This window comes from Gigantopelta aegis, chromosome 5, assembly GCF_016097555.1.
Source record: "Gigantopelta aegis isolate Gae_Host chromosome 5, Gae_host_genome, whole genome shotgun sequence".
NCBI lineage: Eukaryota > Metazoa > Mollusca > Gastropoda > Neomphalida > Peltospiridae > Gigantopelta > Gigantopelta aegis.
The window spans coordinates 9,643,925-9,664,269 of NC_054703.1; the positions used below are offsets into that span (position 1 = coordinate 9,643,925).

The 20,345-nt window shown below is 37.1% G+C and overlaps 1 protein-coding gene and 1 long non-coding RNA gene across 2 annotated transcripts; both read left to right on the forward strand.

Moving 5' to 3' along the window:
* The first annotated feature begins 2,015 nt into the window (after positions 1-2,015).
* On the forward strand, positions 2,016-2,897 carry LOC121372923 (probable ATP-dependent RNA helicase ddx42). The gene has a single exon (XM_041499357.1). The coding sequence runs from the start codon at positions 2,016-2,018 to the stop codon at positions 2,895-2,897; it is 882 nt and encodes a 293-aa protein (XP_041355291.1).
* A 3,087-nt stretch (positions 2,898-5,984) lies between these two features.
* LOC121373562 lies at positions 5,985-20,098 on the forward strand. The gene is made up of 2 exons (XR_005958095.1): positions 5,985-6,102; positions 19,807-20,098. It is a non-coding gene; the product is annotated as an uncharacterized LOC121373562 (long non-coding RNA).
* Positions 20,099-20,345: the final 247 nt, after the last annotated feature.

Genomic DNA, 20,345 nt, shown 5'->3' on the forward strand with positions numbered 1-20,345 from the left:
CATGTGTGCAGTAGTGTCAGCTAGGACATATGATATCACCAGTTCAGTATAGTTGTCAGCCACACCATCTGGTATCACGAGTTTAGTATACTTATCAACTAGACCATCTGATTTCACGAGTTCAGCATTGTCAACTAGACTATCTGGTGTCATGTGTTTAGTATTGCTAGCTAGTCCGTCTGGTATCACGAGTTCAGCATTGTCAACTAGACTATCTGGTATCATGCGTTTAGTATTGCTAGCTAGTCCGTCTGGTATCACGAGTTCAGTGTTGTCAGGTAGTCCATCTGGTATCACGATTTCAGTATTGTCATCTAGTCCATCTGGTATCACGAGTTTATTATTACTGGTTAGACCATCCGGTCAACTAGACCATCTGGTATCACGAGTTCAGTATTGTCAACTAGACTATCTGGCATCTCGTGTGTAGTATTGCCAGCTAGACCATATGGTATAACGAGTTCAGTATTGTCAACTAGACCATGTGGCACCACGAGTTCAGTATTGTCAACTAGCCTATCTGGTACCATGCGTTTACTATTGTCAGCTAGCCCGTCTGGTATCACAAGTTCAGTATTGTCAGCTATCGCGTATGTTATCACGTGAGTGTTTTTGTCAGTGCGTGTGTCTGTGTGTGTTCGGTAATACATGAGTGAGAGTGTGAAATAGTTTGTGCACGAGTGCGTGTGTGTGCGTATGTGCGTGTGTTGGGTGTTTTTTGTGGGTTTTTTTATAGGATTCTGATTGACTTTGATGTTCCTTATATGATCCATGTATGCCCCTCAATTTTTCAATATCTGTCTCTTAGCTTGCTTGTCAATCAGTCTCTGGTTTTGTCTCCCTGACTGTCTGTGTGTCCACATATTTTGAACAAGACACACGGACGTGTGATTTTGTGATATACCTTACTTATGGTTAAAGCATGTTACGTTCCTAGAGTTCGAGTTCGTAAATGAGTTACAGTTTCTATGCTAGATGTGTTTGACATCAAATAGCCGATAAATAATCAACCAATATGCTCTAGTGGTGTCGTTAAACAAAACAAACTAAATTGTTATTTTGAGCAAGACATACTGACGTGATTTTGTGATATAATTTATTATGGTTAAATTATGTTACATTGCGGGAGTTCGAGCTCGTAAATTAATTACAGTTTCAGTGTTGGATGTGTTTAATCTGTTGTGCAACAGTTTAGGTTTGTTCAATTAAAATGTTTATACAAATTACAGTTTTAATGTTTTGACAATTATCTCGTACAATCATAGTTTAATTTGGTAAAGAGGTTTATGTTATTTGCAGATTCATTCATTGAAGCAGATGTGAATGCTCCAGAATTAGTTCGTTGTAGACCAATTTTGTCTGAAACATGTTACGTGATTGTTTGTTCTCAGGTCAGGACCCAAGTGACCCGAGTAAATGTAAACACTTCATACTATTTATTACGTCATTTGTGTCTGTGGCGTCATTAATGTTCACGCTTTCAAAGTCAATATTCGATCGTCGTTTTTAGTAGTCATTCCGTAAACTAAGTAAAACATTTTTTTTTCTTCAGAATTTGTAAGAAATATAATAATACGCCCAATCCCTTTGGAGACTATTTGTTACAACACATGGTTTTCAAATGCATGTATGTCTACATCGCTCAGACCTGTTAGATAACATGACATCCACTCGTTGTAACAGGAATCTATGTCCAGAGGGTACACGTGCATAAATATCATTCTGACCAATCTCATTCTCCGAATGATAATGGGAGAGGAAACCAGCTGCCGTCACACAATGTAATACTGTTTCTAATTAGAAGCAAGATATAGTTTATATACAGCATCCCACATATAGGATAGTACATACCACGGACTTTGTTAAACCAGTTGTGGAGCATTGAGTGAAACGAGAAACAGCCCAATGCACCCATCGATGGGGATCGATCTTAGACCGGTCACGTATTAAGCGATCGGTTTACCACTAAGCTACGTCCATCCCCCTAATTCATCCCGATTTCCAACAACAATTACATGACACCGGTGAAATCTAACAACAATTACATGACACCGGTGAAATCTAACAACAATTACATGACACCGGTGAAATCTAACAACAATTACATGACACCGGTGAAATCTAACAACAATTACATGACACCGGTGAAATCTAACAACAATTACATGACACCGGTGAAATCTAACAATAATTACATGACACCGGTGAAATCTAACAACAATTACATGACACCGGTGAAATCTAACAATAATTACATGACACCGGTGAAATCTAACAATAATTACATGACACCGGTGAAATCTAACAATAATTACATGACACCGGTGAAATCTAACAATAATTACATGACACCGGTGAAATCTAACAACAATTACATGACACCGGTGAAATCTAACAACAATTACATGACACCGGTGAAATCTAACAACAATTACATGACACCGGTGAAATCTAACAATAATTACATGACACCGGTGAAATCTAACAATAATTACATGACACCGGTGAAATCTAACAACAATTACATGACACCGGTGAAATCTAACAATAATTACATGACACCGGTGAAATCTAACAACAATTACATGACACCGGTGAAATCTAACAATAATTACATGACACCGGTGAAATCTAACAACAATTACATGACACCGGTGAAATCTAACAACAATTACATGACACCGGTGAAATCTAACAATAATTACATGACACCGGTGAAATCTAACAACAATTACATGACACCGGTGAAATCTAACAATAATTACATGACACCGGTGAAATCTAACAATAATTACATGACACCGGTGAAATCTAACAATAATTACATGACACCGGTGAAATCTAACAACAATTACATGACACCGGTGAAATCTAACAACAATTACATGACACGGTGAAATCTAACAATAATTACATGACACCGGTGAAATCTAACAACAATTACATGACACCGGTGAAATCTAACAATAATTACATGACACCGGTGAAATCTAACAACAATTACATGACACCGGTGAAATCTAACAACAATTACATGACACCGGTGAAATCTAACAATAATTACATGACACCGGTGAAATCTAACAATAATTACATGACACCGGTGAAATCTAACAATAATTACATGACACCGGTGAAATCCAACAATAATTACATGACACCGGTGAAATCTAACAATAATTACATGACACCGGTGAAATCTATTTTAGTTAAGTTTTGTATTTACTGTTATCTGCGGTCATGGACCCAGGGTTTGTGTTTTAACTCAAATTTAAACTGCTTACAAGTATATATCAATTGTGTGGCGTTTATCTTTAGACTTCATTCTTATAAAAGATAATATGTGAAAATCACCGAATGTGATGGCATCCAATAGCCAACCATTAATAAATCAATGTGCTTTAGTGGTGTCGTTAAAAACATTTTAATTGTTTTCCTAAAATACACTTCGCCGACATAATTAAATACTTAATTTTCAAAACAAAAATCATTACCGTAATTTGCTAATTGTACTTTTTGAAGACTACTTACCGAAATAATGCACTGCAGGGTATGAGACTGCCATATGTACCCGTTTTTGTTGTTTGTTGTTTAGTTTTTTGACGCATTGTTATATTCAAAATGTCGGATGTTCTATATGAGCACATTGATTATTAAGATAGAAAACTCGCAACATTTTTCCATTAATAGCAAGGGATCTTTTATATGCACTATCCCACAGACAGGATGGCACGTACCATGGTCTTTGATATACCAGTTTTGATATCTTGGCTGTAACGTCAAATGTCCAGTGGGCCCACAGACGGGGATCGATCCCAAACCGACCGCGCATCAAGCGAGCGCTTTACCACTGGATTACGCCCAGCTCCAATTCACATTCAGGTGATTTGAAAACGATCATGATACACGGTTGTAACTGTTGTCTATAGGAGAAATGCCACTTTTAGAGAAAGAAAGAAAGAAATGTTTTATTTAATGACGCACTCAACACATTTTATTTACGGTTATATGGCGTCAGGCATATGGTTAAGGACCACACATATTTTGAGAGGAAACCCGCTGTCGCCACTACATGGGCTACTCTTCCGATTAGCAGCAAGGGATATTTTATTTGCGCCTCCCATAGGCAGGATAGGACAAACCATGGCCTTTGTTGAACCAGTTATGGATCACTGGTCGGTGCAAGTGGTTTACACCTACCCATTGAGCCTTGCGGAGCACTCACTCAGGGTTTGGAATCGGTATCTGGATTAAAAATTCCATGCCTCGACTAGGATCCGAACCCAGTACCTACCAGCCTGTAGACCGATGGCCAGCCATGACGCCACCGAGGAGGGTCACTTTTAGAGAGCTGTCAGAACAGGCGCCAAAATATTTCTACAGCTTCTTTAATCAACGGAATGTATGAATGAACACAATGTGTAAAAAGATATCTCAAGCGAAAACAAAAAGTAATTGTTTTACCAAAGAAAATAAAAACACTAAAAAATTGTTTAATGACACCACTAGGGCACATTGATTTATTAATCATCTGCTATTCGATGTCAAACATTTGGTAATTTCTACATATAGTCTTAGAGAGGAAACCCACTACATTGTCCATTAGTAGCCAGGGATCTTTTTGACATGCATCATCCCACAGTCAGGATAGCACATACCACGACCTTTGATATACCAGTTGTGGTGCACTGGCTGGAACGAGAAATTGTCCAATGGATGCCATACCGCTCGCGCATCAAACGAGCGCTTTACCACTGACCCTGGCGGAGAGAGAGAGAGAGAGAGAGAGAGAGAGAGAGAGAGAGAGAGAGAGAGAGAGAGAACGTGAGAGAGAGAGAGAGAGAGAGAGAGAGAGAGAGAGAGAGAGAGAGAGAGAGAGAGAGAGAGAGAGAGAGAGAGAGAGAGAGAGAGAGAGAGAGAGGAGAGAGAGAGCGAGAGGAGAGAGAGAGAGAGAGAGAGAGAGAGAGAGAGAGAGAGAGAGAGTGAGTGAGTGAGAGAGAGAGCGGACCGTCCGTTAGTTTATAACCTCTTAGTGGTTAGTGAGAGAGAAAATAAGGTGTAGTGGTCTGACCCATTGAATCGTTAAAACTCGTTCTTGATGGGAGCCGGTACCAGGCAGCGAACCCTGTACCTACCAGCCTTATGTCCGATAGCTTAATACAACGACACCACCGAGGACGGTGATCCAGTTCATTTGATTTATCGAATAATTGCTGCGGAGAAAGAGACATAAATATAAAGGTCCTGTCAATCGCAATTAGAATAGAATCTGATTGATTATTGGACTGGAAGTACCACACCCATTACAAAGAAAGAAATGTTTTATTTAATGACGCACTTAACGCATTTTATTTACGGTTATATGGCGTCAGTCATATGGTTAAGGACCACACATATATAGAGAAGGAATCCGCTATCGCCACTTCGTGGGCTACTCTTTTACGATTAGCAGCAAGAGATGTTTTATATGCATCATCCCACAGACAGGACAGTACATACCACGACCTTTGTTACACCAGTTGTGCGTTAAGGTAGAAGTCGCAACATTCTCATTTTTGTTCCGAAATACAGAACACAATCGTAAGTACCTCGAAAACAAGCATTTTATGTACCTCTATAAACATTGTTTGAGCTATTTTAATATGTATTTGTATTCTTTCTGATTATCTGATATGAAGTATTAATAATTTATGTTGGTATTGATCGGTACATTGTTTCTTAGATTTGACCATATATATTTGTGTGCATAATTGTTTTATCATTCTATGTTGCGTATGTATTTCAATTACCACACTCGTGTTTGCTAGATATATACCTCGAAGAACATCTTTTCAAGTTACTTATATAAGCATTTGTCTGCGTTATTTTATTCTGTATATCGTCGGCGAAATGACAAAACCTCGTAACTATGCTGTTTGTAATGTTTCAAATACGATATGACGTCATTTGTAAATCATATATGACGTAAGTATATAAAAGGCACTAACTGCAGTAAAAAGAAAAAAAAGGAATCCCCCATTTAAAAGTACCGGTCCAGATTGTCCAGGATAAATTTATTACACGGTTTCAAAAGGCCTTTATCATTATAGTAAGATTGACTGGGTATGTAATGTTAATCATTATTTTGTGTTTACACATCGTAGTTCCATAAGTTGTGTTTGTTATCGACGTTCGTCCATGAGTATCTAAACTTTAATCACCAAATGCGTTTTCAAAAAGTAATTAATCTTCTGGATGATGATTACTAACTATCGAATAATGATGTCGGATAAAGACGTCGTTTGTTAAATGTGCTGTTTGAAGAGAAGTCTCAATGATTTGTTGTTAAAACCCTGTGCTCATTACTGTAGTGTCACCATCGTGTTATAGTAATCATGCGTCTAAATAACCTTCATAGGCGTACGCTCCAGCATGAGGGTTACAAACGAAGTTCTGTCCAGGTCAGAAAGGGCACTGAACACATCGTTATTGTGATTCAAAGCAGGATTAGGCGTAAACTGACAATATATCATAGGCAAGCACAGCCATATTGTTTAATCTCGCGTTATGTTCCCAACTAATACAATATAACTCAAACGTTTGTATTAGTATCAAAAGAAAGAAATGTTTTATTTAACGACGCACTCAACACATTTTTATGTACGGATAGGCATATGGTTAAAGACCACATATATTGAGAGAGGAAACCCGCTGTCGCCACTTCATGGGCTACTCTTTTCGATTAGCAGCAAGGGAAGTCCATTAGTACCAAGGGGTCGTTTATACGCACCACCCCACAGGCAGTATAGCACACACCACGGTATTTGATATACCACTCGTGGTGCATTGGCTGGAACGAGAAATAGCCCAATGGGCCCACCGACGGAGATCGATCCCTGACCGACCGCGCATCGAGCGAGAGCTGTACCACTGGGCTGCGTCCCGCCCCTATTAGCCAAAGATCATCCCACAAAGAGGATAGTACACACCACGGTATTTGATATATCAGTCGTGGTGCACTGACTAGAACGAGAAATAACCCAATGGGTCTACCGACGGTTAAAACAAGTTTGTTTTGTTTAACGACACTATTAGAGCACATTGATTTATTAATCATCGGCTATTGCATGCTAAGCATTTAGTAATTTTGAATTATAGTCCATTAGTACCAAGGTATATTTTATATGCACCATCCCACAGGCTGTATAGCACACACCACGGTCTTTGATATATCAGTCGTGGTGCACTGGCTGGAACGAGAAATAGACCAATGGGCCCACCGACGGAGATCGATCACAAACCAACCGCGCATCAAGCGAGCGCTTTACCACTGGACCTACCGACAGGGATCGATCCTAAACCGACCGTGCATCAGACGAGTCACAATACCATAATTGTTTTCCTGCTTCAGTCAATTTAATAAACAACAACATTCGTTCATTCATTTCAACGTATTTTCGTGATTATATCCAATTAAGGTTCAAGCACGCTCTCCTGGGCACACACACCTCAGCTATCAGTGGTTAGTGAGAAAGAAGAGGCTGTATTGGTCTTACACCTACCCATTGAGTCGTTAAAGTTCGCTCTGGGTGGGAGCCGGTATCGGGTTGCGAACCCTGTACCTACCAGTCTTACTGACCGATGAATAAAGAACAATAAAAGTCCAGGGAGCACTGCTAAAGCAATACATGTACTCTACCGGGCTAAATGTTAAATCGTCATCTAAGTCAAACTACATCTGCAACAGAGCAGTGTCGCATGATCGAACCTTCTCGGTTGATCCGTTCAGCTGGAGGTGTTGTTTTTTCAAGGGTTTTTTTTTTTTTTTTCGTTACAACCAGTTTTCACCACAACTGGGCAAAGGCCGTGGTATGTGATTCCTGTCAGTCGGGAAGTGCAAATAAAAAAAATCCATTGCTACATTTTTGTGGGTTTTTTTAAATTGAAAATTATATATATTGAAATTATAAAAAAAAGAAAAGAATTAGAGCAACGAATACATAATTATTCCACCTTTATAACGAAACTAATATTGTTTTATTAATCAGATAAACATAAGATTTGATTTAGTCTCGGTACATAAACAAACGCCCAACTAGCACTGTATAGAAGTACACTGTGTTTACATTGAGTCTAAAAGGGCGCCAGTATGACGTCTTTAGTATGACGTCATGTTGGTGACGTGATCAGTGGACGGTCTTTCAATATCCCTAACGCGCAGTTGCTTCAATGTCCGCTGATTAGGAAAGATGTGTTGTGATTTTTAGTTGGAAAAGAAGTAATTCAATAAAACTATGAGTAGGGCGAGATTTCAGGAGAAAGTTGGTATACAAATATATTGGAGGATATAATCGTGTGGGTATTTTCTTCCCAGGGCTTACGTATTATTTTATAGGTAGAAATTGTATAACTTTTAGTAAATACGCTGATAGATTGTAATTTCTTAACCGTCAACAATTATTTCTACGTCAAACAAGGTTTTTCTTTTAGCTGAATAGAATAGGTTATTTGGTAATAGTAATATAGTATTATTTATTATATTACTAATGTAATTTTATTCTGAAATCTAGCGATCTGACGGAACATGTTTTTATAGTTCACGCCACGGTTGTTGATCTACCCATCGGTAATTGATGACAGGATTATAAACCATTTCCCAATGACACTAGCACATGATACGGCGGTTACTGCATTGAGTTACTAGTCACTGTGATTGAAAGCCCAATGTCCGATAAACATTCAGTACTATTTTTGTTTTGTTTTAGTTTGTTATAACAGCACCCTATCCTAAGCATTTTGATTCGCGTTTAAGTTTAAAAAATACTTTTACAACTTAATTTGTATCATATGCTTCTTGAAACATACCTTATGACGTTGATATATAGAGGTTATTACCAAAGTGTTTTTCGGTATCGTCAATATCATATATTAATAAATACAAATTGTAGTATGCGAGGATAATACATTATTTTTATTCCTAATATATGATATTGACAATACCGAAATACACGAGGGTAATAATCTCTTTATCATATAAGCTTAATACAACGTGTTTTTGTAAACTGTACACGCATCTTTAATTCCAGTCCACCATTACTAGATATTCAAATGACGTAAGAATATGTGGCGCGGTGTATTTTTGAATGGAAATGACGTCAAACTCGAATGACGTCATTTTGGATGTCCTTACATCAAAATAAAGTTATGCCTAACGTGTTTTGTTTTCTGAACGCTGGACAGCTTTCAATGTCAAATTGCCATTAATTTTTTGTTTTGTTTTGATGACTGAATGCATACGTCAACATGGAGTGTCACCCAGGTACGTTTGCTTAAAGGTCAATAAACATAGTGCCGAGACCTCGACTAATTTACATCTAATTTGCAAAGTTATCAAATTCTCAAAGTATGTGATCTGAAAAATATCACATATCGCTTAACCTCAGTTTCCGGCCTATCCCGCGAGTCGTTCTATTTTGGTACGGTTTGTTTATAACGAAGTTTGCGCACACGCGGACTTTGACATCGGACTAATTGCGTACTGGAATTGCAACACCGTAACTCACAGATGACAAAATGAGAAAAAAACGGGTAAGAATTAACTTTTTTAAAGGTTGAATAATACACAACACTCATTTTGCATTGTAGATTCACTCTAAATAACGTACAACCTCAATGTACACATCTTAATAAGCAGCAATCATCACCGACAGAGCTCAGCTTCCAAACATCGTTTGCCTGCGTGTGGAAAGTCACGTGATAATCACGTGACAATCAAAGCCCGCGTAGGGAAAAAAAAAGTATGGAAGCTCATTTTGGCCAACTGCATCAAATACCAAATAAATAATTTTAAAAATCAGGATGATGTTTGTTTGGATATGGTTTAAAAAATAATTTAAAAAGATGAAAAAAAGAAATAAAAGTAACAAATATCATTTATTAAACACAACTGAATATTTATTTCAAGCAAGATGGTAGTGAAATGTTTCTAAATTGTTTCAGGTTCCTAAAAAGATTGAAAAAAATAGAAAAAAAGATCATACAAACCTGAGACCTTAATTGCAGCATGGAAAGCAGTTGAAAATGGCATGTCTATGTACAAGGCATCAACAGTTTTTGGTGTACCAAAACAAACTCTTGGTGATAGAAAATCAGGAAAGGTACGTGACCCCCTACGATTTGGTACAGGAGAACGACCAATGTTTGACGAAGCTCACGAAAGAAACCTGGTGAATCATATCACCTATCTGTCCTCATTGGGATACGGTTATTCAAGGGCAGAAGTGATCAGCTTAGCTACCGATTATGCTCACTTCCTCTCTCTTTTGCCAGGTGATAAATCCCTCTCCAATGGGTGGTTTTGTCGATTTTTGGCGAGATGGCCTGAGTTGCAGTTGCTTAGACCGAGAAGCACAGAGATATATAGGGCAAACTGTGCTACACCTGAGGCATTCAAACATTATTTCTCTGAACTTAAAAATGTGATGGAAAAATATGGCTTAATTAACAAACCTCACTGCATCTATAATGTAGACGAGACTGGGATTAACTGTCAACATAAACCAGGTATGGTAGTCTGTCTGAAAAAAAGCAAGCCAGCAGCTGTAGTAAGTTCAAGATCATCAACAGCAACTGTCATTGCATGTGGAAATGCTATCGGCACCTGTGTTCCACCATTTATAATATTTAAAGGCAAGAGGATATCTGCAGACCTATCACAGAACTGCATGTCAGACACAGGCTGGTCCAATAACACTCTGTTTATGGACTTTTTACAAAATCACTTCCTGAAATACTGCATGGGTTCTGATTCGGACCAGAAATTACTAATGTATGATTGCCATGCTAGCCATATTAATATTCCATTGATTGAGTGGGCAAGAGAACACAAGGTAATACTGTTTGTTTTGCCACCTCACACAAGCCATTTCACCCAACCACTAGATGTTGGATGCTTTGGCCCATTTAAGCGATATCTGTACTCCGAATGTGCGAGTATCATGAGAAAAAAAATTACACAGGCCATTACAAAGTACGACTTAGGTGAAATCATCTGCAAAGTATACCCAAAGGTCCTCTCTCATCAGAACTTAGTATCAAGTTTTCGGAAGACTGGGATCTATCCTCTAAATGCAGAAGTTATTGACAAGAACCAGCTGACCATGTCATCTCTTTTTACAGGCAAGTCTCCAGACACCAGACCAAATGAAATGGACACATTTTTTTGAAAACATCGATCCACTGAAACACCTCACTGAAAAAACGACAACGAAAAAAAAGTATGAACCTGTAAAAACTGGAGGAACAGCCATTTCTGAAAGCCCTCTTTACCAACAACTGAAATGCCTGCAAAAGTGTGCAACACCAGCTGCAGATCCTGTTCCATGCACAAGTACAAAATAGAAAGTTTGTTCCAAGGAAACAGTCGTTGCTGACAGCGACAGTGATGTGGAAATCAATGATGACGAAAAATGCTGTGTCTGTGAACTGTTTGAACCAGCTGAGCTGAACAATCTTTATTGTGTTGAATTAGTCAATTGGGCACAATGTGAAAATTGTAACCACTGGGTGCATCTGAAATTTTACGTGAAGCAAAGGGTTGTGAGACGTCACACAACGTTTTTGTGCCCACACTGTCTGGAAGAATAGATCATGTGAATATACAGTTTGTAAATGTGTTCAAATGTTACTTTATTTACGATTTCAAGTTCATCTGGTTCTGTTTTTCACCATGAATTTAGGCCCCACGTGGTGCTCCATACATTTTACAGACCGACAATTAGACTGGTACACTTTCTAAACATAGACCGACAACTGAGAGGATTGCTCAAAGTGTCAACATCCGACCAGGTAGGGATTGTGTTTTTACATAGATATAAACAGATAAGATTTCAAAGATTTGTTGGTTTATTTTAATAGTAGTATAACCAAGGCTGTTAATGATTCTGGTACATTGGATGTAGACTGCAACTGCAGGTGCGGAGAGGCGTTTTATTGTTAATAGACCGGAAACTGAGTACTCCAGGATACTTTAATTGCACTGAAAATGTAAGATATTATATGATAACATCAGGTATTAAAAACACTTCATCAGATTATATATGACTTTGAAAATGTAAGTTTTTTAATTACTTTGTATAATATCTACATTTGACATTTTTTGGCAATTTCATAAACCAGTTTAGAGATTTAAAAACGTTTATATTAATATATTCAAATTTATATTTTTGCGTTCAGTGTCGGGAAAACGCTTGTTAAGCCTTGTAACACTATAGGCTACGTTTTAGTGGTTGGGACGCTAATTTATGGAAATAAAACAAGGTTTCTGATAATTATTGCAAATATTGATCATATTTTAAATTTCATGATGCAATTATACTACTTGTATTTATATTATTATTATTATGCTATTATTATTATTATTATCTTTCTTAGAGGGTCCTTATGAGGGGTATATTGTAGTATACTGACAATATTTTAAGTATCCTGTCATCAAGTGCCTATGGATCTACCACCAGATCTGGCGTATAGTTATTGAAGCAGAATTTAGATTTGGCCTCTAGTGGTTTAGTTCACCACCAGATCTGGCGAATAGTAGTTTACCACCAGATCTGGCGTATAGTTATTGAAGCAGAAGTTAGATTTGTCACCACCAGACCTGGCCTATAGTGGTTTAGTTTATCACCAGATCTGGCGAATAGTAGTTTACCACCAAATCTGGCGTATAGTTATTAGAGCAGAATTTAGATTTGTCACACTAAACAACAGTGTTCGGCAGATCTGGCGTATAGTTTAATATTTTACCAGGATTTAGAGTTTACTTAGTAACCTTCACTAGCGATTTACTTACATAAACAAAGCAAGGGCAAACTTAGGAATTTAGAAAGAGCTTTAGTTTAATAAAGTCAAAACAGGGACACACTTAGGAACTTAGGAACCAAATTGTTAACAACTACGAAAAATTGCTCTCCTACCTTTAATTGCCGTCAGATTTCCTCCAAAGTTTCTCCAGACAGAAATATTGAAAAAAAAAACAACCCCATTACAATGACACAGATTCCACATACCAGATGATAACTATGTCACCTATATCGACTTCGCTGAGAGCGCATAGGGCAAAAAACATGTAATTTTGTGCCAGCTGCCATTTTGACCTCTTTTTTTTAATATTCTCCAAGAGGGGTGAAAGGATAGGACTTAATCTAACAACGTCATAACATGTTATGATATAAAAGCAAACGTGATGACGTCATATTATTTATTATTATTTTTTATTATTATTATGTTGTTTTTTAAATGATACCACTAAAGATCATTGATTTCATATTAATTGTGTCACATACTTTGGAGGCGTTCACCCCTCTTGAAAAGTATTCCATAAACAAGCAACATGGCAGACGGTAGAAAACTGCACGTATTTTTTTCCTGTGCAATCACAGCAAAGACGATATCGGCGACATCGTTGCAGTCTCGTGTGTGGAATCTGTATATTTGTAGTGGGGTTTTTTTTTTGCGAATTGTGTCTGGACAAATTTTGAAGGAAATCTAACGGCAATTAAAGGTAGGAGAGTAATGTTTTGTAGTTGTTAACAATTTGGTTCCGACAGTAGTATAAATAAAGTTTACTATTTAATAGGACACAATCAGAGACTTCCCGACAGGTGGCGCTCGTGCACTATACACCATTCCGGTTTGTAAATTTGTATTGTAACGCACTGATCGGTATATCCACTCTATTATTCCCGACCTAATTTTGTGCATGTATGTGACTGAAGCGTACAACGGCTAAATATTAAAGTACATAATATAAATCTACGAAATTCCGCAGTTGGTGATTAAAAACAAAATGGAAGGAAAAAAAAGAGAACAAAATAATGTTCAGTCATATCGTGGGTTTTTCCCCAACCATGTTCGCTACTTCTTACCGTTCTTACAACTTTCAATCATATATCCACCATGCCAAAACCATTAAATCTGTACATATTTGACTGATAATACTTGAGTGTTTGCAATAAAAAAAACCACCCTGTAACAGCATTTAATAAAGTTTTAATTTGTAAAACGCCACGTTCCATTCTTCGCTGTTTACTTCCGGGTTCTATGTTATCGCGATTTATTATGGAGATATACGTGTTTATTTCCACACATTATTCGTTTGCAGAGTAGTGTAAATTCAACCAAATTTGTCAACATAATTATTTTGTAATAAATTATTTCAATGAAATAAAAAACCCAAAACCCAACTCAAACAAAATTATTAAAGTTATAGTAACACAAATAAATGTTAGATTAGATTAGATTAGATATTAATTAAAAATGTATACATGTAATAAAAATAAAATAAAAATAAAAAATAACAACATATAATTACATTATTACATTATTAGATATTCATTAAATATATATACATGTAATAATAATAAAAAAAAATAACATAACATATAATTACAGAAATAAATACTAAATTTTCAAATGATGAAAAATAGATAGGAAATTTCAAATATTGAATATACTGTTTTTTGTTATTAATTTTCTTTTTTTTCTGTTTTACATGTAAGTAGAAATATAACAATGGGTTTTTTTTTATGCACATTTTCATAAAATTGGAAATGATAGTGGTATTGTTTTGCAATATTTATAATTTGTTAATGTAAATAATTTAATTTTTGTGTACAGAATGACATAATCTGATAGGAATTCTGATTTCACTGAGCCTGTTTTAACATAAATGTATTTGACATACCAGTATCTAAATATTCTACTTTTCAGTACTTATATCAAGAAAAGTCCACTGTAAATTATCTTAATCATGGTTCATACCACGAAAATGCACGACTTTCCATGAATTCCACTGATAATACAATTAACAGCAATTGAAAACTGCTTTAGACATTATACTTTTTTTTTGTCTCTCCAAAGGCTGTAAGAGTAATAAATTATAAATTAAAGAAACAAAATACTGGTATTTTACAAATGTGGATTTCTAAAACCAGATGGAACAAGAAATAATTAAACTCACTTAACATTAATTTCAAGAGATGCATTACACGCAGTATTCACACATGGCTTGTTTCATGTTGAATATGTGATCACAATTACACATAAACAATAACTATCTGGTATTTACATTTTCAGTTCAACAGTGTGGGGTTTTTCACTGCCATTCTAGAATTTATCATAATGTAGTCAACATACTCCCCCAAAAAGTAAAAGTATTATAACTGTTATACGGCTTAATAGTCACTGCAGAATAAAATGTTGGGTTTTTGCTACATGTGTCCAAACTAGTCTAGTAAAACAAACAAAAAGAAGAAGAGAAACCCCCCAGAAAAAAACCCACATCTGTTTTAAAAGGTAATACATAAACTGAACAAATATTAAAATTTCCAGTTTAAGGATACTTAAGTAAATAAATTCTATATTATAATTTAGAAAGTATTTTCTTACAGTCAGTTTGTTTTGGGGTCAGTAGCAAAAAACAAACAGTTGGTTCTGTTATGCCTCAAGTATTTAATCAAATCTCATATTGCAAAACAAGCTCTGCAGTCTCCATAGAATAACCAATAATGAAAAGAAATGAATATTTGTATTACAACATCTCAGCACATTTTAAATTTGGTGCTAAACATCTGTGGTTAAAAAAAAAAAAAAACGCCTTCATAATTTTGACCCATTGTTTTGACACTTGGCATAGATACTGACTCACTCCATGGCCACCACACAGGCTACTCCTACCAACTACTTTAATTTCAGCATTTTCACTTTCATTGGAGTTATTTGTGTACACCACCATCACAGCATCCTTTGGTAATGTTTTTGTCAGTAATTTTAGATATGCTTAGTATAAAAAGAAAATGCATCCTACATACATCTTACACAAGAGATACCCAACTAGTAGGCCCTCTATAGACAGATTAAGAAAGGAATAATCAAATATAGAGTTTAACAAATGAAGAAAATATAATTTTATTCTGCCTTGTACTTAAAACTCTGGGAACATGACTAAAACATATTAGGTAGGGTCAGTCTAAAGTTTAAAAAAAACAACATTTGTACTCTTTTTAACTTGAAATAAAAAAAATAAAAAATAGGGGAAAATAATCAGGGTAAGCCTTTTTTTTTTTTAGGTAGTGTCGGTTTCAAGAAACAAATTTGTTTACGCATTAATGGGCACACCACATCTCACTATGCAGTCTATATTGTATTAACATATGATATTTAAACTTATTCTGGGAGAGCATGCCTCCGAACCCCCACAAACAGGTTTGGGCCCTCAAATACATGTATACTCACTCACCCACTCTCTCTCTCTCTCTCTCTCTCTCTCTCTCTCTCTCTCTCTCTCTCTCTCTCTCTCTCTCTCTCTCTCTCTCTCTCTCTCTCTCTCTCTAACACCACCTTTTAACAGACAACACATTACTGGTACCCCCACCCCATCCCCACTTTCAAATACACTCCGTACATACATTTAAAAAGTGTTGTTTCTAAAACATCTTTTCTTTTAGTCTGTGAAATTATTCATTAAAAATAAATGGCATACAAACGTCTCTATTTCCAGCGATTCACTGGTGGGGTTTTATTATTATTTATTTTTTTGTCATATACTAGATCCGTTATGCAGTCCAGACATTCTTTGTGCAATGCCTCATCGTCTGAAAAAAACCAACAATGACTACTTTTCCTGTTCGTACAGAGGTGGACAAAGTAATTTTATATGGTCAGTGGCGTCAAATCACACTACCGAGCAACTGCTTAAAGCGAGACTCTAGGGTGTATAGTAACGACGCCACCTCTAAGGGGGAGATAATTTCTGGGTGTTCGCCATTATAAAATGTATTTTGTGTTCATTTCCAGTTAAGTGTTTATTAATGGAAGTTTCAAGTTGATGTTTCAAGCAAACGAACCCTGCTACATTTTGTCTGTGTAATCACACTCGCATGGTGTGTTCGCGACAATATATATACAGTAAACTCTCTATATGTCCAACTCCATTTTCTCAAACGTCACGCTATCTTAAAGCAAGAAATGGGTCCGAACCGTTTCTCTATATAAACATGTAAGAGTTTGTATGTTTATCTCAAACTGTGACCTAAATATACACAAGTTATGTCAAATGACGTATGTGGTCCCATATGACATATTTACTATATAGTTTGTATATTTTTGTCGAAGTTGAAAACGTATTTTCCATAAATTAAAATTATTATTTAATAAAATGTTGTCGATAAATGCAGTAAACCAAGTCAAGCGCCTCCTTTTAATTTATTATGTTTGTGGTCGATAATTAGAGGCCAGTGGATTAACTTGCTGTTATTGCCAAGTACGCCTAATTAATATTTAGTTAATCCGGTCGCTTGAAAGTGATGGCCTACGAAACCGCGGCAGTTATCAAAAGCGGGTAACAATCAAAGCGGGATTGGGTATATAAACGGTATTGGATTAGGTTTTCTTACAATTAGTCATTTTAACTTGTTATTTTAAGTCCAAATGTTAAATAAAAATATAAGAGTGTACACTTGAAACGTGTGATAGTGATCCCGGTAGTGGATCTACTCCCACAGCTAAAATCCCACCCACAATGGATGACGTGAAACGGTGTTGCCAAACCTTTTCAATGTTTCTTGTGTGTGTGTGTGTGTGTGTGTGTGGAAATTAGCAGTCGCCCGGTCGCCCGTGGCAAGCTTTATTGGCTAAGGGCGACTAAGAGTTTTACAAAGGTAGTCCGTTGGACGATCATCGAGTTTACCGTCTGGCGAGTATGATACCAGTTAAAAAGGAAACGCACTGAAACTGAATCAATCGTGACAAAACACACCGCGTCTCTGCTAGCGCCAACTACAGCAGCAGAAGATTGATGCATGGATATCTATATATCGTATGCATGTCGAGGTTGACCGTTACATACATAGATATTAACGCACTGGCACAGGGGATAATTAAATCCATTCTGGACTCACAAATTGTCTTATGGCGTTGTTGGGACTCGAACCTGTGGCACCGAATCTCCCGCAAATTGCAGACTAACCACGATGCGTTCTGAGCTATTGAGGCATCCGTAAAAGGATGTTCTTTAACTCAACCACATGCATGGGCCTACGATCTACGAAGTCGATCTCGCTTACGTGCATGAAACAGTGGGCAGACCTGGCACTGGCTAGAATGTATTGATGCATGAATATCTATATACCGTATGTATGTCGAGGTTGACTGCAACATACACATATATTAACGCAGAGGCGCAGGGGATAATTAAATCCATTCTGGATTCACAAATTGTCCCATGGCGTTGCTGGGACTCGAACCTGTGGCACCGAATCGCCCGCAAATTCAAGACTAACCACGATGCGTTATTAATTATTGAGGCATCCGTAAAGAGATGCTCTTTAACTCAGCCACATGCATGGGCCTACAAACTACCCAGTCGATCCCGCTTATGTGCATGAAACAGTATGCATGCAGTTACACGCGTTCAAAACATAAAACACACTTTGTAAATTCGGTCCATAGTTTGTTTCTAAGAATTTGTCATAAAAGACACCATTACTGGAGATATTTCTGAAATATAATGAGTTGCACGTTCTTTATTTAGAAATAGAAATCATTGTCAGTCTCACTTAATATACAATACGACCCGCACTTCTACTGTATCTACTATAATCATGCCAATTGCAGTTAGCATGCAACCGTATCGACCGGCCTCGGTGGCGTCGTGGTTAGGCCATCGGTCTACAGGCTGGTAGGTACTGGGTTCGGATCCCAGTCGAGGCATGGGATTTTTAATCCAGATACCGACTCCAAACCCTGAGTGAGGGCTCCGCAAGGCTCAATGGGTAGGTGTAAACCACTTGCACCGACCAGTGATCCATAACTGGTTCAACAAAGGCCATGGTTTGTGCTATCCTGCCTGTGGGAAGCGCAAATAAAATATCCCTTGCTGCTAATCGGAAAGAGTAGCCAATGTAGTGGCGACAGCGGGTTTCCTCTCAAGATCTGTGTGATCCTTAACCATATGTCTGATGCCATATAACCGTAAATAAAATGTGTTGAGTGCGTCGTTAAATAAAACATTTATTTCTTTTTTTGCAACCTTATCGGTTTCTCGGCTAAAAAAATCTATGCAGTTTGTTCAAAGATAAAACCCCACAACAATTTGATTGTTTTTGTTTGGATTTTTTTTTTATCTTTCCTGCTCTACACTATATGAAACATGCTCGTAAACCTGATTTCGCAAGGGCCCCTATAGGCAACCTAGACAGACATGTCAGCACAACATAGGTCTAATTAACGAGCTACTCTGGGCCTACTGATTCCAAACTTACATGTAGTGCCCTACCTTTACATTTGGACCGACCATTCCAAATTGCGACTAAACTCCTTCATCGAAATGTGCACCCATTCTCTTTGGCTTAAACATATGGGACATTCCAAATTGCATAGCACTAAACCACCCTCCACCTGCTATCAGCTACGGTCGGACTGCTGATGTCTTTATTTGTCGATACTAATAGTATGTGCTAAAATAAATAAACTATTTAAAAAGATAAATATGAATAGCGCGATCTGAAATCAAAGCCGTACCGGTATTGTGAGCATGTAACCAACCATCAAAATAGATGCTCACACTGTAAACACATGATGTGTACATGGTTACTGTAACAGTTCACGTGTTGAATAAACGAATACAATTATCTAAGCCATTGCTTATCTAAACGTCTCCATAGTGAACAATATGTCTCAGTCTTTAAAAGCTAGTGTATGACCCTTTAAAATGTAGATTAAAATCCAGCATCACTAGTGGCAATGATAATTATAATATATTTCTCTTTGCAGGAGATATCTGATGACAAACAAGATGCTACCCTCAACACAGCAAGCGTTTCCAGTGAATCAAACATCCAGCTTTATAAAGACTGGTCTTAACAACTTTACCTATAGAAACTGTTTTTAGAAACGAAGATCCATCACCAACCTATGACGTATTATCTCTTGAAAGATGGTCACATTTCGAAGTATATGGCTCTATTTACTGGGACGTTGTTTCTTATATGTGTTGTGGGTATCATTGGTAACATCTTGGTGTCCATTATGATTGTAAACTGAATAGCTTATCTTATTCCGTATACCTGAAGGTTTTAGTTGTTTCTGACTCGTAGTTACTAAGCATAATGCTAATCAGTGAAACTGAAAGGGTGTTTTCCCTACAGCAGTTTGCTAAATTGAGCAACGCTATGTGCAAATTCTCGTTAGTATTAAAGCTCTCTTTAATGGATCTATCACCATGTCTGGCAGCTGGAATTTCTCTCGACAGATACGTCTGCGTCTGTTTCTTACTGAAGCGGGAAATACCGTGTACCAGGAAAAAAACCACC

Excerpts from the sequence above, each read along its gene's own strand:
- LOC121372923 (XM_041499357.1), top strand. The coding sequence starts at position 2,016 with ATGACACCGGTGAAATCTAACAACAATTACATGACACCGGTGAAATCT.